Source organism: Cherax quadricarinatus, chromosome 45, assembly GCF_038502225.1.
Source record: "Cherax quadricarinatus isolate ZL_2023a chromosome 45, ASM3850222v1, whole genome shotgun sequence".
NCBI lineage: Eukaryota > Metazoa > Arthropoda > Malacostraca > Decapoda > Parastacidae > Cherax > Cherax quadricarinatus.
Genome location: NC_091336.1, coordinates 26,793,210 through 26,818,294, shown reverse-complemented (window position 1 = coordinate 26,818,294; position 25,085 = coordinate 26,793,210). Strand labels below are relative to the sequence as shown.

At 42.2% G+C, this 25,085-nt stretch overlaps 1 protein-coding gene across 4 annotated transcripts in view; it reads right to left on the bottom strand.

Moving 5' to 3' along the window:
* The window catches only part of LOC128694885 (alpha-L-fucosidase-like), a gene marked incomplete at its 3' end in the record, with an annotated part of 47,243 nt that overhangs the window by 9,922 nt on the left and 12,236 nt on the right, over window positions 1–25,085 (bottom strand). Inside the window, 6 exon segments of one of the 4 annotated variants that reach the window (XM_070094386.1) lie at window positions 9,770–9,910; window positions 10,164–10,365; window positions 12,496–12,659; window positions 13,788–14,036; window positions 14,151–14,306; window positions 23,039–23,100. In XM_070094386.1, the coding sequence (XP_069950487.1) occupies window positions 9,770–9,910; window positions 10,164–10,365; window positions 12,496–12,659; window positions 13,788–14,036; window positions 14,151–14,306; window positions 23,039–23,072 (946 nt within the window). 4 annotated transcript variants of the gene reach the window in all.

The following is a 25,085-nucleotide window of genomic DNA, read 5'->3' as shown; positions in this document are numbered from 1 at the left end:
ATTGCCTGCAAATAGTGGTGAAGTGAGTGATTTTAAGGCCAGCAAAGGCTGGTTTGAGAGATTTAAGAAGCGTACTGGCATACACAGTGTGGTAAGGCATGATGAGGCTGCCAGTTCGGACCACAAGGCAGCTGAAAAATATGTGCATGAATTCCAGGAGTACATAGAGGCTGAAGGACTGAAACCTGAACAAGTGTTCAATTGTGACGAAACAGGCCTCTTCTGGAAGAAAATGCCAAAGAGGACCTTCATTACACAAGAGGAAAAGTCAATGCCAGGACACAAGCCTATGAAAGACAGGCTGACGCTAATGTTCTGTGCTAATGCTAGTGGGGATTTCAAAGTGAAGCCGTTACTAGTGTACCATTCTGAAAATCCCAGAGCATTTAAGAAAAATAATGTTATGAAGAGTAAATTGTGTGTGTTTTGGAAATCTAATAATAAGGCATGGGTCACGAGGGAAATTTTTGTAGAGTGGTTCAACGAAGTGTTTGGCCCTAGTGTGAAGAATTACCTCCTGGAGAAGAAATTGGATCTCAAGTGCCTGCTAGTAATGGACAATGCACCTGCTCATCCACCAAACTTGGATGACCTAATTCTGAAGGAGTTTGGGTTCATCTCAGTAAAGTTCTTGCCCCCGAATACCACTCCTCTCCTCCAACCCATGGACCAGCAGGTCATTGCAAACTTTAAAAAACTGTACACCAAAGCAATGTTTGAAAGGTGCTTCAATGTGACCTCAGACACTCACTTGACCCTACGAGATTTTTGGAAAGAACATTTCAGTATTTTCCATTGTGTAAGCCTTATAGGTAAGGGTTGGGAGGGAGTGTCTACCAGGACTTTGAACTCTGCTTGGAGAAAACTGTGGCCAGATTGTGTCGACAAGAGGGATTTGGAAGGGTTTGGGGCTGACCCTGATGAGCCTATGTCAGTTTTGAACTCTATTGTGGCACTGGGGAGTTCCATGGGGTTGGATGTGAGTTTGGAGGATGTGGAAGAGTTGGTGGAGGACCACAACGAAGAGCTAACCACTGAGGAGCTGCAAGAGCTTCAGCAGGAAGAGCAACAGATCGCAGCTCAGAATCTTGCTGCAGAGGAGGAGGAAGAGAGATGGAAGAAGGTGCCTTCTTCAGAAATTAAGGAGATTTTTACTATGTGGGGTAAGATGGAAAGATTTATGGAGAAACATCACCCAGAGAAGGATGTTGGAAGCCATATCGGCAACTTGTACAGTGACAGAGTCTTGGCCCATTTTAGGGAAGTTTTAAAGAGACGCCAGAAACAGAGCTCTCTGCACAGTTATTTTGCGAGACAGGACTCCAGTGACTCTCAAGCTGGTCCTAGTGGCATTAAGAAACAGAGAAAAGAAGCAACCCCAGAAAAGCAAATGGTACCTGAGGTGTTGCTGGAAGGGGATTCCCCTTCCAAACTATAAACAATCCACTCTCTCCTCCTCCTCCAGTCTCCCATACACTAAGAAGAATCTCCAATAAAGGTAAGTGTTATGCTGTTAATGTTTCATTCATCATTTCCCATTGTATTGTTTATGTACTACATGAATATTTCATGTAAAAAATTTTTTTGTTTTAATACTTCTGGGTGTCAGGAATGGATTAATTGAATTTACATTATTTCTTATGGGGAAAATTGATTCGTAAATCGACCATTTCGATAATCGACCGGCTTCCAGGAACGGATTACCGTCGATAATCGAGGGACCACTGTACACGAATACCACCTGGTGGTTAACACTTACACTCACTCACCGATTTGACCATAAACAGAAATATTAATCTCAATCTCAAAATAATGAATCTTAACTAGTCATAAGTTGGCCTGTGATACTCCAATACTGAAACTATGTATAGTGCCAAAACAAAAGCATTCACATTGCTAAACTCACAAACTAGTATTTAGTCACTTAGCTATAATACCAACTTACCTCATAATTTTGTAATATTTTAAGCTTAAGATTTAATTTAAGTCTGCCCGAAATGCCTAGCCATGCTAGGTGTTCTAGTGGTACACTCTGTAATTATTTTACTACATGTAAACCACACAATAACCAAATTCTGTAAACTCAGCATTGTAATCCTTATAGAGAATAAACTTTGAATTTGAATATAGGTGAGTACATACACACTAAAATAATGTAGACAACTTAAATCGGCTAGACTTCATAGATCTAAACTTACTCCCTGTTCAGTACATCCACACTTACTACTGTGCAATCTACATCTACAGGACCTTAAATTCCAATATTAACCTTGACCTAAAACGCTTTCTTGATAGTTGTGACAGAACCCACAGGAATAACACCAGACACAAACATCTCTATGACATTCCCCGTGTCCTACTAAACCTTTACAAAAATTCAATGTATGTCAAAGGCTCTAAAATCTGGAACACCCTACCTGACAACTCTAGAACTGCAGACACATTCATCACCTTCAAAACTACCATTAGAAAACATCTTATCTCCCTGATATCCTTACAGAGTCGAGTTAACATGCAGTATCATGGTGTCAAAGTATATGCAGGCGATTTTTCCATAAACATTTTTAATCTCTATGCCCCAGCGAACCAGCTTCGACCTGATTCTTTACCAGATCGCATCAATAGTGAACCTACCATCATTCTTGGAGATTTTAATGCCAGACATAAGAATATTGGTGGGTCTATAACAAACACCAATGGAACTAAACTAGTGAGATTGCTAAATGAGCATGATAATGTTCGAATTGTGGGCACTACTGAGCCTACTCGCATATATGGTGGCATACTAGATCTGTGTCTTGGATTTAATACATCATATATGATGCATGACTCTGTCATAGTTGATGATCTTCTATCTGATCACTTCCCAAGACTAACAACTGTCAATCTTGATCACATCTCCAGCAATCAAGGAGCTAAATACAGAAGGAGGAAACTTATTCTCAAACCAGAACACAGAGACAACTTTATTAACCACTTGGATCAATGGTATAAGAATTACGAGCCCATTGGCACACAAAAATTTAATGATGATTTAATTACCACTATTGAGAGTGTTCTCACAGATCAAGTGGGCAGGAATAGGAAACAAAGACCCTTCACTATAAATAACAATAAAAACCAATGTAAATACTATAATGATCCACAGCTGCGCAATCTAACACATGCAGCTAGGAGGATTGGTAAAGCATACCGTGAATGTAGAACCCCAGACCTGCTCAGAACGTTCCAAGCTGCACTAACAAATGCAAGGAATAGAAAGGAAGAACTTAGGCAACAGGAATGGGAACAGTTTGTTAGTGGATTAAATAGGTCCACCCCTTTGAGTTTGGCTTGGAAAGGTATAAATAAAATAACCAGGAAAAAGACTGGCAATGTTGCTCATCCCTTTCCTCTTGAAAAAGCAAATGACCTCATAAATGACTGGTCCAAAACATCCAGGCATGAAAGCCTTCCATCTCATATTAGAAAAAATTTAGAGAGTACTTCTGAAGAAATGTTGAAACTGATTAATTTTATGAGCCAAAATATTAAGATAAGATAAGATTTCGTTCGGATTTTTAACCCCGGAGGGTTAGCCACCGAGGATAACCCAAGAAAGTCAGTGCGTCATCGAGGACTAACTTATTTCCATTGGGGTCCTTAATCTTGTCCCCCAGGATGCGACCCACACCAGTCGACTAACACCCAGGTACCTATTTGCTGCTAGGTGAACAGGACAACAGGTGTAAGGAAACGTGTCGAAATGTTTCCACCCGCCGGGAATCGAACCCGGGCCCTCCGTGTGTGAAGCGGGAGCTTTAGCCACCAAGCCACCCGGTGAGAGTGATTGCCTCTTTACCGAGTATGAATTAGATAATGCATTAATCAAAGGTCGATCAACTGCTCCTGGAGAGGATGGTATAACCTATGATATTCTCAGAACTCTAAGGCACGTGCCTGATAACCCTTTGTTGGCACTGTATAATCTCAGTTACATTGAGGGCGTTCTTCCTACTTCCTGGACCAATAGTCTCATTGTGCCTATCCCTAAGCCCCAACAGCCTGATACATTTAGGCCAATCTCCTTAACTAGTTGTCTTTGTAAAACTTTTGAAAGAATGATGCTTAACAGACTGTACTACAGAATCAGACATCAACTTTCCCCCTACCTCTATGGGTTCATGAAAGGTAAAAGTGTGCAGAACTGTATTTCCACTTTTCTCACTGCACACACCTCTACTAGTTTTACCACTTTTCTTGATCTAAAATCTGCATTTGATATTGCGAACAAAACCGTTATACTACATGAACTAGCCAAAATGAATATTGGTGGTAGCTTACTCTGCTGGATAATAGGATACCTGTCAAATAGAGTATCCTCTGTCCTTTACCAAGGCTTCAGAAGTGATTCTACAGAAATGTCTTTAGGTACACCGCAGGGAGGAGTTCTTAGTCCCATGCTATTTAATATTCTGATTAATGCTCTCCTAAATGCTCCACCTGCCTCACCTAAACATATAGCTATAAGCTATGCTGATGATATCATGATCCATACAACAGGGCATAAGAAGATGAATATCATTCTTAATGAAGTTCAAGCAATTTGTAATCGACTAGGCCTCATAATATCTTCCTCTAAAACAAAGATATTAACAAGCAAACGACATCCCCCACCCATCTATTTGCAGGGTGAAATCATTAGCTACGTTAAAACTTACAGATATCTTGGTGTAGATGTACCCTTTAACAAATCCACTATACCACAACTAAACAAGAAATGTAAAGCTAGGCTAAATGCTCTCAAAGCTGTTGCTGGCTACAATCCCAACTATGGTGCTAATGTGAGAATCGTGAGAATGATGTACATAGCCTATGTTAGGTCCTTAATTGATTATGCTGCTCCCATGTTGATATTAGCTAGAGAACGTTCTCTCCAACCCTTGGAGTTAATGCAAAATGAAGCTCTCAGGATTATTCTTGGCTGTCCCAGATCTACAAAAGTTCTTAACATGAGGAAGGAGCTTGGTATTTCTAGTATCAGTGATAGGATTGTTGAAATTAACACTGTACTCGGTATTAGAATGTTGAGAAACGAACCAGACACTGTCACAGTGAGTCTTACCAAGTGTCTAGAGGTAAATACACACAGATCTAAATGGATTGTGAAAACGTGCAATTGCATTAAGTTTTATAACCTGCATGAACTGTATCACTGTAGGCAACAAGAGCATTTCACCCCTCCATGGAAGATGTGTTCATTTAATATCACATACCTACAAGTCCCTCCCAAGAAGCTCATTGCTAGTAATCCCTTCCTTAAATCTCTTGTTAGAGCAACTGCTTAAGAAGAAATTTCTCACCTAGCTGGTAGTAATAAGTTATCACAAGTTATATACACTGATGGATCTAAACAGGAGTCTTCTGGCAGGGCTGCATCTGCTCTTGTTGCCACCTCCCTCGTTAAGAACGATAATAAATTTGTTGAATTAGGCATAAGAATTAACAACTGGGCGTCTACACTGCAAACTGAATTGTTTGCAATCCTAATGGCGCTAAAGCTAACCTATGACACTGAGCTTGACTCTGTCATCATTACTGATTCTATGTCATCATTGAAGGCTCTTGACTCATATAATGACTCCAACAACATGCTCATTGGGGAAGCCAGGTATAGATACTCAAAAATTAGGGACAAAGGAATTAATGTACAATTGCTATGGATCCCATCACACATTGGATTACTCCTTCATGATAAAGTTGATATGTTAGCCAAGAAGAGTACCCAGAAGGAGAATGTGGAATATAACTTTGGTATAACTGTGTCTAGCATTAGGAATAATATTAGGAGAGAAGTAAATAATGAAAATGATTGTTATATGAATGCAGTTAGAAGCCCGAGTAGATCTATAACCCACTATGATAACATGAACGTAGATAAGTATGTTTATGGAGCAACTTGCAATGTGAACAGACTGACTGATGTTGTAGTGGCCAGGCTTAGGCTTGGTTACAAGTACTTCTGGCAGTTTGGGAGACACACAGATGATGATCAAACTAAATGTAAATTATGTGATCAGGCATATGGTCACTCTCTTGAACACTATGTGCTTAATTGTCCACTCATTGAGGAATACAGAGACAGACAGTATAATAACCTATGTGACATGTCAAGATATCTTATTAATGAAAATAAGATACCAGATATACTAAGCAAATTTCCTAAATTTGCTTGTAACAGATAAGTGAACTATAGATATGTAGATATAAATCCATATGTATTCCTGTTAACCCTTTGGGGCCTAGTTCCTAGGCCTTTTGTGTATCCATATGCTCTCGCGCTACCGTCCACAGGATGGATATGGGGTGCACAATAAACTAGCCACTTCGGTGGCAAAATCTAATCTAAAATCTAATCTCCCTGATACACCCCGTCAACTAATTACACGAATACCACCTGGTGGTTCACACTTACACTCGCTCACCCATTTGACCATAAACAGAAATATCAATCTCAATCTTAAAATAATGAATCCTAAATAGTCATAAGTTGGCCTGTGATACTCCAATACTGAAACTATGTATTGTGCCAAAACAAAAGCATTCACATTGCTAAACTCACAAACTAGTATTTAGTCACTTAGCCATAATACCAACTTACCTCATAATTTGTAATATTTTAAAGTTAAGAATTAATCTAAGTCTGCCCGAAATGCCTAGCCATGCTAGGTGTTCTAGTGGCCCCCTCTGTAATTAGTATTTTACTACATGTAAACCACACAATAACCAAATTCTGTAAACTCAGCATTGTAATCCTTATAGAGAATAAACTTTGAATTTGAATTTGAATAAAGTACCATTGGTGACTAGTGGCCGCTTGATTATTAAATTTAAATACAGCCTCTCCTCACTTAACAATGGAGTTCCGTTCCTAAGACCATGTCCGTAAACGAATTCATCACTAAGTGAGGAGCATACTATAATGGTAGTGGGTTTGTGTCAACCATCTTTGATATTGTTTTAATGTCACCTCTCCACCATTTATAACATTTCTGGTACAGGTCGGCCATCAATAATCTGGCATCATCCAGACCTGTAGGGTGCCGGATTACCCAATATACGCCCTATTTTTGGCCCATTCCATTGTTCCAGTCTACCAAACTCATAGCTATTTCGCTAGTATTCCTTCTGGAGTGCCGTTTAAATTCACCAAGGTTTATACAAGCATTGCACTGAACCTTCAACTCAGTGCCACTCTTGCAAGAACAGATCTTGCAAGGGTTTTTGCAACTGTATAACTGAATAAACTTATTTACTTACTTCTATTCTGTTGGCTGAGCACAAGAAACTGCCCATTCACCTGTTTCAACTATGCAATAAAGTGGTCAGCAATTAGGAATTTGGCCAATTTCACACAAATTTCTAAAGATGTTAATTTCAAAATAGGGTTCAGAATAAACAATGCAGACATTCCTGGCACTAAAATAACATTTTCTCTGTTCATTAGTCACATCTCCAGGCTCCTCTTATATTACTCTTGCTTTCCATTTTGAATTTTTATTCACACGAAAAATAGATTTACTGTTATGCAGACTACTGCATTACTGTAATAATTGTATAAATAAATTAAAATGATATGAGGACAAGAGACTATTTCCACCATAGGGGAAGAGGTGAAGATGCTACCAAGCAAACTGGACACAAAGAGGTCAGAGAACCTGAGAATATATCACCGTAGATGCTGAAAGATGGAGCAGAGGAAATGTATTTCTCTAGAAAAAATATTTTAAAGTATTGGATGATTGAAAGCTGGAAAAGAGCAAACTTCATACTGATATTCAAGGACCTTATAAGCTGGTTGCCTTGGTGCTGGAGATGATAATCACAAGGAGAGTAAGGAAACAAGGAGAGAAATGCATTCTTAAGTGATAACTATATGGGTTTAGAAACATGAAAGCCAGTATCAGACCTACTGGATGTCTATGATACAAGTAACTTAGATTTTTGCAGGAGAGAGATGAGTAGATTGCATTTTCATGAACTGCAGAGAGGAAGTGTTTAATTGAACGAAATTGATGAGGGTAGAGATGCAATGATCACTGATAGAATCAATACTGTTCCTGCTGTATTTAAATGGCATCCCTTAATATACACATATCACTGCTGACAATATATAATTTCCGAGATGTATACAAACAGGAGTAAACAGGGCGGACTCCAGGGTCACCTGGGCCGACTTGTAGGATTCGTGAGACAAGTAACTACTGGGTTATAATCCCAGCAAGAGTAAAGTTATGAACATAAGGGAAGGGAGGAGACGATCACACATTAACAATAGCCTAAGAGAAAAATACTAAAGATGACAAACCAAATAAAAATTTGGAAATAAACATAATATTGAGCACATTTCCAAAAGTGCACATCAAGAGAATAACTTTGCAGGTTTCTATAGCAAGTCATTTAGTCCCTATACTAGACGCATTCCAGGACCATTGTAAAATACACAGCACCAACGTAGTGCCCATACCAGGTAATACCTGGTGAAGTGCATCAAAAATATAGAAAATTTTGCAGCACTACTAGTACAGCTACTGAGAGAACTGACATACGAGGAGAGACTAAGGAAAGTGAATTTGGCTAGATTTGAAGATTGGAACCAGACTGAGATGTGCAAAATTCTCAAGAGACATTGACAGGGCAGATCGGGACAATATTTGAAAGGAGTCCATTCAACAGAAGGCATGTGGAAAAATTTTTACAAAATTTTCCTAAAGATAGAACATATAAATGAATAATATAATAAATGCATATTAAAATGTTATATTATGTGGACCCTTCGAGAAATTTTGAGTGAGAGGGGGAGGTGGAACAGCTGCTAAGTGACGGGGACAGGAGAGAAGCCATAATAGATTTAATGTGTGACCACTGGTCTGAATTGTGCAATGTAATCAGGCATTCTCAAAGGTAAATTGGTGTATATTGGCCTCAATCCATAATTCAGAAATTGCTGACACGTTTCTGCTGAAGAAGTGGAATGAATAGTGTTGGAAACCCTTAAAATTCAGCAACAAGGATGGAAAAATAGAGGACTCCAATCCTTCCCAGCAGCACACCTCTGCTAAGTCATGCTTACCCATAATGTACAGTAGTTTTATCATTGGCCATTGTAAATTCTAGCTGTAGTGGTAGTGTTAGGGAGCATTTCCAAAAAAATAATAATTAAGATCCAGTAATTTAATGGTAAGTGGTAATACGACTTTCCTTTCTAGTAACACTATTTTATGTACAATAATTATATTCTGTGTACCCAGCAAGCCTAATCATATACAGTCCACACAACTTTAATTTACCAGAGTAACTGGTTTTAATACTGTAATTATTAATTTAATGCTAGGTCTAGCTTTTTTGTGAGAGTGGTAAGGAGTGGGCATCGAGTGAGTGTCAATTTGGCGACCTACTTTGACTACGTGCCACTTACCTCGCCCAAATTACTTGCAGGTAATAATTCAGGTAATACCCTGTAAACTTCCTGCAGGTAATTTCCCAGAGGGTGCAACTGGAAACTATAAAAATGAAAATGTCAGTAAATTCTTCTGTAGTGTCAGGATGGTTAAGAAGTGAACTTATCTAGATGAGGATAATGTGGAGGCAGATTCAGTGCATCAGAAGTACAGGTATAATAGGACCCAACATGATAGGAATCTGTAAAACAGGACTACAGGAAAGAAGACTTGTGCAACCATAACTAGGCTAGTGAGGTGTGTCTAGAGGGTATGGTGAAGATAGTTACCTCCGCAGCTGATTGTCTGAGCCAGGGTGGTGAGCAGGTCGTGTATACTGAGGTAATCAGTGGCAAGAGCTTCTCGTCTGTATCCCCATGACTGCTTGTCCAGGGTCATGGCATTCTCCCACTTGTGTGTCTGTAATACACCTGTGCCCATAGCACACTTGTTACACCAGATGTTGGGGTCTACAAGACGTTCTTGTCACGTTTAATTCTACAAAATTAGTTTAGCCTGTTTCAATACTGAAAATTTTCAATATTAAAAAACAACTAACTCGTCAAGTTATGTTCTTGATAGCAACAATGAACATGGCTGTGCAAATGCTATTAAGAAATAAATTATCCAAGTGATGCAGTGGCTGGTGTTATTAATATCAGGAGGGAATGCAATTTCACTTACCCGGGTTATAACGATCTTGACAGTTATAAAACGAGCCATGTTGGCAAGCTGTTCCGGCGCCCCACCTGTCGTTGACCACCACAGTGTCCTTGACGGGGGACTCGTTGAACAACCACGCCAAAAAGATGGTTGAATTCCAGTACCAGTCTTTAGCCTCCCAGTCCCCGTCTGACCAGATCACTTCCGGCTGATAGTCCTTCACCTGGTAACAAATGTCAAAGTTACCTTCGCATACACAGTTTATTTATTTATTTATTTATTTATTTATTTGAACATGATACAGAGAAGTACAAAGGAATACAGTTATTGAAGTTCAACATGCCAAAGCCCCTTGTATGTAGAGCATTATGGGCAGGCTTAAAATTAACTTAAGATTAACTAAGCAATGATATATTCAGTGGTAAAAACATTATTGTAAACAGATAACAATTTAGCACAAATGAGTATTACAAAGACAGGTCATATGGTCATTTACGGTGTTGCTGAGCATTCAATAGAATGGAGTATTCTGTTAGGTAATGTATTAAAAAAAAACCAGTTTGATTGGGTCACAGGTTAGACATTTATGAGATAAAATAATGAGAAATATTTATGAGATATAGTTATGGCATTACACTGGATAACACATTATTATTATTAATTTGGAAGCATATAATAGTTATGTAGTAGGAAATGGAAGTTATTTCATTGAAAAAAGCACAAATTATGAAATATTGGCAAATTGGACCCCACACATTACAATAACAATCCAAGTCGTCCTCTAAAATACACTACTGTTGAAAGTTTGAAGCCGATCGACAGTCTTTCCCAAGTTACCACGGAAACCAAAATCACACCAATTTATAAAACAAGGAAAGGGGAACCTGAATATCTCGTGAACAATCCAAACCTGCCTGTGGGTATGATACACAAGCTTTAAAGAAAAATGAAAGTCAGATGAGGCGTTCTCAAATATCAAATCAAAAGTTTATTCTCTGTAAAGATTACAATGTGGGGGTTTACATATTATAAAATAATGGTTACAATGTCGCTTGTTATGCAGAGCATTTCCCGCAAATTAGGTTTTGTCCCCAGGATGCGACCCACACCAGTCCACTAACACCCAGGTACCTATTTTACTGACAGGTGATTATATACAGCAGGTGCCTTAAGGAAACACGTCCTAACGTTTCCACCAGTACCGGGGATCGACCCCTGGACCTCAGTGTGTGAGCCGAGTGCGCTAACGATCCAGCTACGGGACATGAATAGTATATAATGTCATGGTCAAAGATGTCGGCATTACCATTCTATTTCCACCTTTACTGATCATACATACCGGGAAAAGCCAAATTCTTGGTACAACTATCATAATTACTGAAATAAGCAAATTATATTTCCTAGAGACATTACTGCGTTGTAACAGTACTAAAAAAACATTATTTAAATGGATGCTTTTTAGAAAATTATTATTGCTGAGCATTCATTAACTGAATCTTGAACAGACTGAGCTTGCTACCATCTGCAGCTCATAAGACTGCCATCCCCACGAGCCCCTTTGTGGGGCGGGGTAGATGGCAGACCAGAGGCCTAGCTTCTCCCTACGAGCCCCGTGAGGGCGGGGAATGTGGCTAGGCCTGGGGACAGTTGGTCCTAAAGATGAGGGGGTACTTGTACCTCCTCCCATGGGAGACTTAAGTCTCGAGACACTCCCCAGATAGGGAGCCAAGGCCGGGTCACCACTACTTGGAAAAGACCCGGGCCGGGAGAATACCGGCGAATAAAAAAAAAAAAAAAAGAGTGAATACTAGAGTTCAGGTTTGTCTGAAGATCCTCTGATTTTATTAGTCTCCTAACGCTGTTTTGCTTACCAAATGATGTTTAAGAAAATCGCTTCGATTTACGATATTTTGTAACACTAACCTAATAGCCCTGAATTCATGGTATTCAAAATTTTCTAGATTTAGAAAATTTTGGCATTGGCAGAGTAACAAATAATCTTTGTAAGTCATACATCCCAGACATTCCAATTAGAAGTATCAATTATAATTTTCATCTTTATCAATTATGTAAAATAAAAAGAGGTCATTATGGAATTTCACATTGTCAATAACAAGGTATATATGTCTTTTTCAAACTCTTACATATTACAGTGCTCGAAGTGGTGTCTACAGCATTCAGTGATCCACACGAGTTTAACGCTTAATACAAATAAATTTAGTACTAATTGTACTCTAATTACACATAATTACAGTCATTCACTAAAATAATTTCTACAGCCTTCAAGTTTATAAATATTCCTGTGCTTGTGGCCCCCCAGCCTTCCATAACTTACTGTCTATATTACACTCACCAGTTCGTACAGTTCCGGCAGTGTCTTCCTGGAAACAAAATCGTTGGTCATGTAGTGATTATTCTTGTCCTCGAGGTACAGCGGGTTGTACCATTCATACAAGGAGTGGTACACTCCTACATGGATGTGTGGTGTAGTGGACCTCATCGTCCGGGTTAGATCCCCTGACGAGGAAATGAAAATAGTGGGAGATATAAGAGGTAGTGGCGCTACTTCATGGCTTTCTCTCTCTCCACCCTATAACAGATACCTTCTGGAACTAGTCCCTTCTGGTGAAGGGCTCTTCATACAGGGGGCTGGAGTTGTCCTTCACTTCTTCCAGGTTGAACCAGATTATTTCCCATTCTGACACTTCTGAGACAGAGCTCCATCAGGTTTTAGTGTGGCAGTATACCAGTGCATCCCTCAATAAATTTTCACATTTTAGCCAGAGTTAGTAATAGTATCATCAGAAGCAAACCAGAACAGACTACAAGATCCATTGTGTTAGGCTGTGATGGGTTTTGCACTGGGGAGACGTGTAGATATTTCGACACCAGGGTCAGTGAACACGAATATACATGTAGAAAAATGACATGAAAAACGTATGATTTGATGTAAATGATTTAGAAAATCGACAAGGTGAAGAATTAAACACTTTCGCTGCACTTGGTAATCATTATTGTGGAAACGTTTCGCCAACAAGTGGCCTCCTCAGTCTGGTACAGAGATGAATGGTGTAAGATGTTTAAAAGCTCGAGATAGTCCCTCAGCTTCAGTCGATGTGTTCTGCCCATCAGTCTTGATAAAAGTACACCATTCATCTTTGTACCGGACTGAGGAAGCAACTTACTGGCGAAACGTTGCCACAAAGATGCTCAGATGTTGCAAAGGTATCTAATTCTTCAATGATGCTTCACACACAGTAGCTCACAAAGACATATTAGGAAGTGCAATGCACCGCTAGTGACCACAAAGAACGCCATAAACGCACATGTTTAGATCCATCTTTATTGTTGACAGCTGACACTACCACAAAACAGCTTCAATACCATTGAAGTTTTTGTATTTCATTTAATGATATGCGCTATTTTCAAACTGTATTAATCTACTAAAGGCTTTTGATACTATTCATTGAGATACATTTGTTAATCATTGTGCTACAGATTACTACTGACCCTCGTGACTTCAGTATTCTTTTGAAAAACACGGCTAATAAACTCCTTTTGAAAAATTTATGTCCTTTGATGATAAAAAAAAAATAAAAAAAAATTGTCATTATGATTTATATAAAAAAGCCTCAAACAACTCACCAAATAAATCCCTCTTGGGACCGACATCCATGGAGTTCCAGTTCCAGGAGTAGCGAGAAGGCCACATAGTGTAACCCTCGTGGTGTTTACTGACGAATACTGTGTAACGAGCACCTGACGCGTTGAACAATCTCGCCCACTCAGCGGGATCATAGAACTCCGCTGTAAACTCTGCAGCGAAGTCCTGGTACGTGAAATTCGGCTTAAAGTTTTCCTCCATGAACTTCACATATTTCGAGGAATGAGAACCTGTTAACATATAACAAACACTTATTCTGGTGGACTCTGATTCCTATGCCCTATTCTGTATATCAGTTATGTTTACAACTTAATTTGCCAATTAATAAATAAAAAATAACTTACTTTGCCAAGCATTCCAGAACCACTCATTGCCAAATGAAGGGACAGAGTACAGTCCCCAGCAGATCATGATGCCAATCTTGGCTCCATCATACCAGGGAGGCAGGGGACGTGTATCCAGGGACTCCCAGGTCGGATCATACCCAGCCCAGGCCACTCCTGCGAATACAGTAATTATTATACCTAATACTTATAAAAAGAACGTGGCGAAAGTACCTGGAGTTTACCTGGAGAGAGTTCCGGGGGTCAACGCCCCCGCGGCCCGGTCTGTGACGAATGAGGGTGCCGAGGAGCTGTGACAGAAAATATTGTTCTGTCTCTGTCATGAGATATTTACTTTCTAAAAGCACAAGTGCCACAGATTAAATAGTAAGTAGCAAACTGACCCAAAATATGACGCGAGTCTACAATACTCTAGTGAATGAGTACGACACATGTGTAACCGTTGGGTATCTTTATTGTTGAAACGTTTCGCCTACATGGTAGGCTTCTGCAGTCAAATACAGAAAATGGATTGTAAGCAGAAGTGACGAGGTAAAGATGATCCAGAGTATTTCTCTACTCTGGACTTGTTATAATTTGCCGTCCCTGACCTGTGATGTTCAGGCGTCCACAAGAGGCCATTTTCAACCTGACATGAATGGCAGAGTCCACAAACTCCCTAAACTGAGACAATATTTTACTGTTGCTATGACAGTTATGTGGGTGACTGATACACGAGTGTTAAACAGCTCATATCTAACTTCCATGTTTCTAAGGTACTCAGTAAATGCCTCTTTTCTGCTCGCACGTCACATTTTATTGCATTTAACTTGTATTAATTTACTGTCATTGTGAAATGTTATAACTGGTTAATTTTGACAAAGGATCAGTTAACCTAATTACACCTAACTTAATAACGTAAATAGAGAAAATTGATACAGACCGTGAGTGAATTATCAACATACAATGTCACTACTGCTAAGACTGTCCAATGTGTTCATTATTTGAACCTTAACAATGTACTTACTGAGGAATGTTCTGTCATAATACAAATAATAATGTTCATAGCATTCACTGTTGCTATCTAATAATAATACTAATTATATAAATTATTATAGAAGTTCAATATTCTTATCTAAACTGTTCATAATAAAAACTATGAACGACTCGATAATGAAACATCCTAACACAAACAGGACCTGAGAAAAAATGTACTATATATATATATATATATATATATATATATATATATATATATATATATATATATATATATGTATGTATGTATATATACACACATATATCTTTCTTTCAATTCACCAGCCGTATCCCACCGAGGCAGGGTGGCCCGAAAGAAAAAACGAAAGTTTCTCCTTTTAAATTTAGTAATATATACAGGAGAAGGGGTTACTAGCCCCTTGCTCCCGGCATTTTAGTCGCCTCTTACGACACGCATGGCTTAAGGAGGAAGAATTCTGTTCCACTTCCCCATGGAGAATATAATTATATATATATATATATATATATATATATATATATATATATATATATATATATATATATATATATATATATATATATATATATATATAATATATAGTTAGTTTACGTATACACACACGTACACAACATGTACTCCTTACATGACACCTCAGCTGTTACTACCTCCGCTTCCCGTACTTGCCTCAGCTGCCCGGACTCATTGTACTGAACACTGATAAAGCGTCTGTTCTGACCGGTGTGAACATGAGTATACAAAACCAAAATCTAAAGATGTTCTTCTAGTACTAGTTAATTGAACAATCTCTTCCGATACTAGTGCAACTAAGCCAGACTACAATAAATGTCTTCTGACTCTTCCATAGCAAGAGAACTGAAGTAGTCGGTCAAATTGGAAACTCGTTTTAATTTTGCATTTAATGAACGATGTTATACAGCTGAACTTCAGTATTCTGTGACAAGGAAAAATGTTTCTCATATTTCTGAAGCAAATTCTTTAAGAATTTCATTGTGGATAAAAACTCGGAGCAGAAATACAGGATCCCCTGGAGAAAAATATCAAGGAAGGTTGATGGAATTGAAGACAATTTGGATCCTAATTCGTACCTAGGTTACGAATTTGAAAAGGAAATATCATAGCGCGAGTTTCCTAATGAGAAAAATAATCGTGGAAGGGAGGATATACATGACTCACGAAATCGTAATGACACGATTGCAAACAAACCATACCCCGGCCGGGATTGAACCCGCGGTCAGAGAGTCTCAAAACTCCAGCCCGTCGCGTTAGCCACTAGACCAGCTAGCCACAATAAGATTCGTCCAACTAGGTATATTTCTACACCATAGGAAGGTTAGCACAGGCACCACTGTGACCACAAATGCAAGTTTTTACAGACGAATCTCCAGCTAGCGTGGCCGTGACGAACTCGAGCTCAAGTCATGTTGACGGCAGTGAAGGGACTTGAGCTAGAGTTCGTCACGGCCACGCTAGCTGGAGATTCGTCTGTAAAAACTTGCATTTGTGGTCACAGTGGTGCCTGTGCTAACCTTCCTATGGTGTAGAAATATACCTAGTTGGACGAATCTTATTGTGGCTAGCTGGTCTAGTGGCTAACGCGACGGGCTGGAGTTTTGAGACTCTCTGACCGCGGGTTCAATCCCGGCCGGGGTATGGTTTGGGAGGATATACATTTTGTGGAGGAGCCTCTGGTGCTGGTGCGTCAGCGTGTCAAGATAACGTTAGAATGCTGAAGTCAGTGTCATGTCTGAGTGGAAGTGAATGACTATATTCAGTAAAGATGCATATTGGACCTTGAATTTTATAAACCCAGTGTATGTAATGCAGCGGGCACACACCCAGTGTATGTGATGCAGCGGGCACACACCCAGTGTATGTGATGCAGCGGGCACACACCCAGTGTATGTAATGCAGCGGGCACACACCCACTGTATGTAATGCAGCGGGCACACACCCACTGTATGTAATGCAGCGGGCACACACCCACTGTATGTAATGCAGCGGGCACACACCCAGTGTATGTAATGCAGCGGGCACACACCCAGTGTATGTGATGCAGCGGGCACACACCCAGTGTATGTGATGCAGCGGGCACACACCCAGTGTATGTGATGCAGCGGGCACACACCCAGTGTATGTGATGCAGCGGGCACACACCCACTGTATGTAATGCAGCGGGCACACACCCACTGTATGTAATGCAGCGGGCACACACCCACTGTATGTAATGCAGCGGGCACACACCCAGTGTATGTAATGCAGCGGGCACACACCCAGTGTATGTAATGCAGCGGGCACACACCCAGTGTATGTAATGCAGCGGGCACACACCCAGTGTATGTAATGCAGCGGGCACACACCCACTGTATGTAATGCAGCGGGCACACACCCACTGTATGTGATGCAGCGGGCACACACCCACTGTATGTAATGCAGCGGGCACTAACCCAGTGTATGTAATGCAGCGGGCACACACCCACTGTATGTAATGCAGCGGGCACACACCCAGTGTATGTAATGCAGCGGGCACACACCCAGTGTATGTAATGCAGCGGGCACACACCCAGTGTATGTAATGCAGCGGGCACACACCCACTGTATGTAATGCAGCGGGCACACACCCAGTGTATGTAATGCAGCGGGCACACACCCAGTGTATGTAATGCAGCGGGCACACACCCACTGTATGTAATGCAGCGGGCACACACCCAGTGTATGTAATGCAGCGGGCACACACCCAGTGTATGTAATGCAGCGGGCACACACCCACTGTATGTAATGCAGCGGGCACACACCCAGTGTATGTAATGCAGCGGGCACACACCCAGTGTATGTAATGCAGCGGGCACACACCCACTGTATGTGATGCAGCGGGCAAACACCCAGTGTATGTGATGCAGCGGGCACACACCCAGTGTATGTAATGCAGCGGGCACACACCCACTGTATGTAATGCAGCGGGCACACACCCACTGTATGTGATGCAGCGGGCACACACCCACTGTATGTAATGCAGCGGGCACACACCCAGTGTATGTAATGCAGCGGGCACACACCCACTGTATGTAATGCAGCGGGCACACACCCAGTGTATGTAATGCAGCGGGCACACACCCAGTGTATGTGATGCAGCGGGCACACACCCAGTGTATGTAATGCAGCGGGCACACACCCAGTGTATGTAATGCAGCGGGCACACACCCACTGTATGTAATGCAGCGGGCACACACCCACTGTATGTAATGCAGCGGGCACACACCCAGTGTATGTAATGCAGCGGGCACACACCCAGTGTATGTAATGCAGCGGGCACACACCCAGTGTATGTAATGCAGCGGGCACACACCCAGTGTATGTAATGCAGCGGGCACACACCCAGTGTATGTAATGCAGCGGGCACACACCCACTGTATGTAATGCAGCGGGCACACACCCAGTGTATGTAATGCAGCGGGCACACACCCAGTGTATGTAATGCAGCGGGCACACACCCAGTGTATGTACTGCAGCGGGCACACACCCACTGTATGTAATGCAGCGGGCACACACCCACTGTATGTAATGCAGCGGGCACACACCCAGTGTATGTAATGCAGCGGGCACACACCCAGTGTATGTAATGCAGCGGGCACACACCCACTGTATGTAATGCAGCGGGCACACACCCAGTGTATGTGATGAAGCGGGCACACACCCAGTGTATGTAATGCAGCGGGCACACACCCAGTGTATGTAATGCAGCGGGCACACACCCACTGTATGTAATGCAGCGGGCACACACCCAGTGTATGTAATGCAGCGGGCACACACCCAGTGTATGTAATGCAGCGGGCACACACCCAGTGTATGTAATGCAGCGGGCACACACCCAGTGTATGTAATGCAGCGGGCACACACCCAGTGTATGTAATGCAGCGGGCACACACCCACTGTAATGCAGCGGGCACACACCCAGTGTATGTAATGCAGCGGGCACACACCCAGTGTATGTAATGCAGCGGGCACACACCCACTGTATGTAATGCAGCGGGCACACACCCAGTGTATGTAATGCAGCGGGCACACACCCAGTGTATGTAATGCAGCGGGCACACACCCACTGTATGTAATGCAGCGGGCACACACCCAGTGTATGTAATGCAGCGGGCACACACCCAGTGTATGTAATGCAGCGGGCACACACCCACTGTATGTAATGCAGCAGGCACACACCCAGTGTATGTAATGCAGCGGGCACACACCCACTGTATGTAATGCAGCGGGCACACACCCAGTGTATGTAATGCAGCGGGCACACACCCACTGTATGTAATGCAGCGGGCACACACCCAGTGTATGTAATGCAGCGGGCACACACCCACTGTATGTAATGCAGCGGGCACACACCCAGTGTATGTAATGCAGCGGGCACACACCCAGTGTATGTGATGCAGCGGGCACACACCCACTGTATGTAATGCAGCGGGCACACACCCACTGTATGTAATGCAGCGGGCACACACCCAGTGTATGTGATGCAGCGGGCACACACCCACTGTATGTGATGCAGCGGGCACACACCCACTGTATGTGATGCAGCGGGCACACACCCACTGTATGTGATGCAGCGGGCACACACCCACTGTATGTGATGCAGCGGGCACACACCCACTGTATGTGATGCAGCGGGCACACACCCACTGTATGTGATGCAGCGGGCACACACCCACTGTATGTAATGCAGCGGGCACACACCCACTGTATGTAATGCAGCGGGCACACACCCAGTGTATGTGATGCAGCGGGCACACACCCACTGTATGTGATGCAGCGGGCACACACCCACTGTATGTGATGCAGCGGGCACACACCCACTGTATGTGATGCAGCGGGCACACACCCACTGTATGTGATGCAGCGGGCACACACCCACTGTATGTGATGCAGCGGGCACACACCCACTGTATGTGATGCAGCGGGCACACACCCACTGTATGTGATGCAGCGGGCACACGCCCACTGTATGTGATGCAGCGGGCACACACCCATTGTATGTAATGCAGCGGGCACACACCCAGTGTATGTGATGCAGCAGGCACACACCCACTGTATGTGATGCAGCGGGCACACACCCAGTGTATGTGATGCAGCGGGCACACGCCCACTGTATGTGATGCAGCGGGCACACGCCCAGTGTATGTGATGCAGCGGGCACACGCCCACTGTATGTGATGCAGCGGGCACACACCCACTGTATGTGATGCAGCGGGCACACACCCAGTGTATGTGATGCAGCGGGCACACGCCCACTGTATGTGATGCAGCGGGCACACACCCACTGTATGTGATGCAGCGGGCACACACCCAGTGTATGTGATGCAGCGGGCACACACCCACTGTATGTGATGCAGCGGGCACACACCCACTGTATGTGATGCAGCGGGCACACACCCACTGTATGTGATGCAGCGGGCACACACCCACTGTATGTGATGCAGCGGGCACACACCCACTGTATGTGATGCAGCGGGCACACACCCACTGTATGTGATGCAGCGGGCACACACCCACTGTATGTGATGCAGCGGGCACACACCCACTGTATGTGATGCAGCGGGCACACACCCACTGTATGTGATGCAGCGGGCACACACCCACTGTATGTGATGCAGCGGGCACACACCCACTGTATGTGATGCAGCGGGCACACACCCACTGTATGTGATGCAGCGGGCACACACCCACTGTATGTGATGCAACGGGCACACACCCACTGTATGTGATGCAGTGGGCACACACCCACTGTATGTGATGCAGCGGGCACACACCCACTGTATGTGATGCAGCGGGCACACACCCACTGTATGTGATGCAGCGGGCACACACCCACTGTATGTGATGCAGCGGGCACACACCCACTGTATGTGATGCAGCGGGCACACACCCACTGTATGTGATGCAGCGGGCACACACCCACTGTATGTGATGCAGCGGGCACACACCCACTGTATGTGATGCAGCGGGCACACACCCACTGTATGTGATGCAGCGGGCACACACCCACTCTTTGTGATGCAGCGGGCACACACCCACTGTATGTGATGCAGCGGGCACACACCCATTGTATGTGATGCAGCGGGCACACACCCACTGTATGTGATGCAGCGGGCACACACCCACTGTATGTGATGCAGCGGGCACACACCCACTGTATGTGATGCAGCGGGCACACACCCACTGTATGTGATGCAGCGGGCACACACCCACTATTTGTGATGCAGCGGGCACACACCCACTGTATGTGATGCAGCGGGCACACACCCCTCCCTCCCTCACTTATTTTACCTATTCGGCACTACATATATATATATATATATATATATATATATATATATATATATATATATATATATATATATATATATATATATATATATATATGTCGTGTCGAATAGATTATATTATAATCATGGGGAGCGCTAAACCCGTTGGATTATACAACATATGTGGGGGTGGAAGGTATTCAGGGAACCGGAGCACAGATCCAATTCCCTAGATCAAGAGCCCCTCACCAGTGTCAAGGAACCTCCGCTGAGGGGTGTGCCGAATAGGTAAAATTGGTCAATTAGCAAGAACTCATTTAAAATTAAGTCCTTTCTAAAATTCTCTTATACGTTTAAAGATATATTTTTTTTCATTTATGTTAATATAAAAATTAATAATTTTGTACCAAAAGAACCTTAGAAAACTTACCTAACCTTATTATAAAAAACGCAATTTAATTTAGCCTAATCCAGCTAAATATATTTTAGATAAGTTTACTACAATTTAATAATAACCAAGCACAATGAAATATATTTTTTTTCCGTTAGATTCGGAGTGTGTTTTGCGAAATTATTGCATACACAAATTTTCGCTTACCTTATTCGGCAAGAAGAGCGTTGCTATTTAAACCAAAATCGCAAGTTTTGCCTATTAGGAACGACATATATGGTAGGATAATAGCTCTTACCCTGTTAAATTATATAATTAGAAGCTGCTAGAAATGCTTTCCCTAACAATAGATTTACCCGTCACGCATATCATACATGTTTTATACAAAGTTTCATGTGTGTGTGCTTATTATGGTTGATTCGAGGAACGAGAAGAACTCTTGAGCCAATTTCTGGGCTCAAGTCCCCCTGATCATCATCAGGGCAACCCCCGTGATGGGCTAGTAATCTATAATGCACTGGTATCAAATGTACAGTATGCTGGTTCACACACCACCTGGCGTGTGACCGCTGGCACCTGTGTGCACCGTCAGGTACTCGTTATCGTTACCATGCCTGAAATGCCCTGGCATGGTAGTTACTTTCTTTGTGTATAGCAAACCAAAATTGTAATTACACATTCTAACCTTTACGAAGAAATAAACCTTTATCCTTTATGGTGGATATTTAGGAGATTTTTTCACTGCAGATTATAATGATTATAATAATAATCTTTATTTTTACAAGTACATGATACAACTATTATAGACGTAGCTGTCATCAGTGACAGCTACGTCTATAAGCCCCTGGTTATGCAGAGAATTTCCCTCAACTTGGGTTAATTTTGTCCTCCAGGATGCGACCCACAACAGTCAGGTGCCTACTTACTGCTAGGTGAACAGGATCACTAGGTGTAAGGAAACATCCAATTCCCGAAATGCCCTGGCATGATAGTGGCTTTCTTTGTACTTAACAAATCAAAACTTTAATCACACGTTGTAAAAATTGCAAAGAAATAAATTAATCTTTTTATTCTTTAAAAAATCTTTGTAAAAACATGTTTCACCCGTGCCGGGGTTAGATCCCGGATCCTCACTGTGTGAGCTGAGGATGCTATCAACTCAAATTATTCACCGAGACAAAATAACAGAAATACTGACCCAAAATAGAGATGAGAAGAGTCAGTCGACACATTGTATGCAACACTGAAGACTGGACGGTCACCCAGTGTCACTGATACTATAGGAGGGGGGGGGAGAAGTGAAGGGGGAGGGAGAGGGAGGGAGGGATGTGAGGGGGAAGGGAGAGATGTCGGGAGAGAGAAATGGAGGGAGAGACTTAGGGAGTTAGTAAACAGTGGTCACTCAGCGCTCTTACCAATACACAATTAAATACAATATACACCAACAAAATAAATGGCTAAAAATAGCCAAAAAAAAAATCAAACATGAATAAAACGCACAACAGAAATAATATAATAACCAGTATTAATTAAAATCAACATTAAATTATAAAAGAAAACTAAATTCCCTTGAAAAGTCCCCGAGGTCCCTACAGGCCTCTCAGTAATTATAAAGACCATGGAAAAAGGCAGAGAGGCCTAAACCGCTGGCAAACTTAAGCATGTTCTTCAGTCAGTGACACGCCACAAAGTACACAGTGAGGGGAACACGTGGGAACATGGAGCTACGGGTGAGACGTTTGTTCCCGATCCTCAAATGACAGAGATGCATCTCAAAGTGACAGTTTTTTTTAAAGAAGAGCCAAAAACCCATGTCTTGCTGAACCCTTTGTAAGCTGCTGTATAGTTTGTAGGGTCCACCAGGTCCTACAGACTATCAGCATAGAGTGGGCTCGCTGCAGTAGCAGCCTTTGCCTTGTCATCCGCCCATTCATTTCCCAGACACCGACATGGCCCTGGTACCAACTGAACTTCATTTCGACGACTGGGATGTATGAGGGGAGGGATAATGGAAGAGAGAGAGAGAGAGAGAGATGGAGGGAGAGAAAAAATGAAAAGAGTGTGGAGGGAGGAAGAAAGGAAGAGCAGGAGGGAGCGTAAAGTGAACTAGATACGTACAACGTTTGCGGGAAGTCACTGGAACTCCAGTTTTATTTATACGGGCCAGTTATCAAAAAAAAAAAAAAAATATTGGTCGAGTTTCTAAAGCAAATTAATTTTATTCAATTTATATTTCATGAATACATTATAATTTTTAAGTATATGGAGAACAGGATCAACATTTGTACTTCAAAAAAAAAAAAAATGTTTTACAAATTTTTATTTTAATCTCTTAAATAGAAGTTTTGAAGCAAAAATCAAGATAAACAATTAAATAAATCCAAGTCGAATTTATAACCGTGAAAATAAAAAAGGCGCTGTTATGTAAAATTGTAATAAATTGGCATTTTATTACAAAATCTTATCACAAGGAAGCGCTGACCTCGCAGGGGTCATACAGCGGCAGATGACTGGAAGATAATCAGGTTTGTTCCGAGGAAGGAGAAGGTAGTTCAAATTCTTTGGATCATGGACCCTTCACCGGCATCAAGGTATCCTTTTCCCATCCTAATAATGCAGAGCTCTTGTTCTTTGCAACACCAACAGATAGAGTGATATAAGACAACCCGAAGTTATCAATAATTTCTTCCCTCACGAGCTCTGTAACACCTTGAAGCCTGGGAATTAAGCATTGGTCTCAAATTTGTGCCGCTAGTACAATATCTCATTACCAAACCTTAGTCACCAAGGTAGTGTGTTTAATTTTTTTTTTTTTTTTTTTTTTTTGATAAGAGGCCTCATCACCGCAATTACTGTCGAAGCATCGAGGCCGGTGCTTCCCCGCCATTACTTTGCTGTAATCGGGTGTCATCTGCAAAGGAAGACACGGCACTGTGGCTTATATCCCTGTCTACGTCCGATATGAGGATGAGGATCAAGATGGGAGCGAGTATTGTGCTTGAGGAACAGAGCTTATCACCGTAGCCGAAACAGACTTTACTCCGTTGATTACTACTCTGTATTCTTTTTGTCAGGAAATTATAGATCCATCTACCAACTTTTCCTGTTATTCCTTTAACACGCATTTTGTGCGTTATTATACCATGGTCACACTTGACTTGGCGAAGGCTTTTGCAAAGTCCGTGTATATTACATCTGCATTCTGTTTGTCTTCTAGTGCATTCGGGACCTTGTCGTAGTGGTCC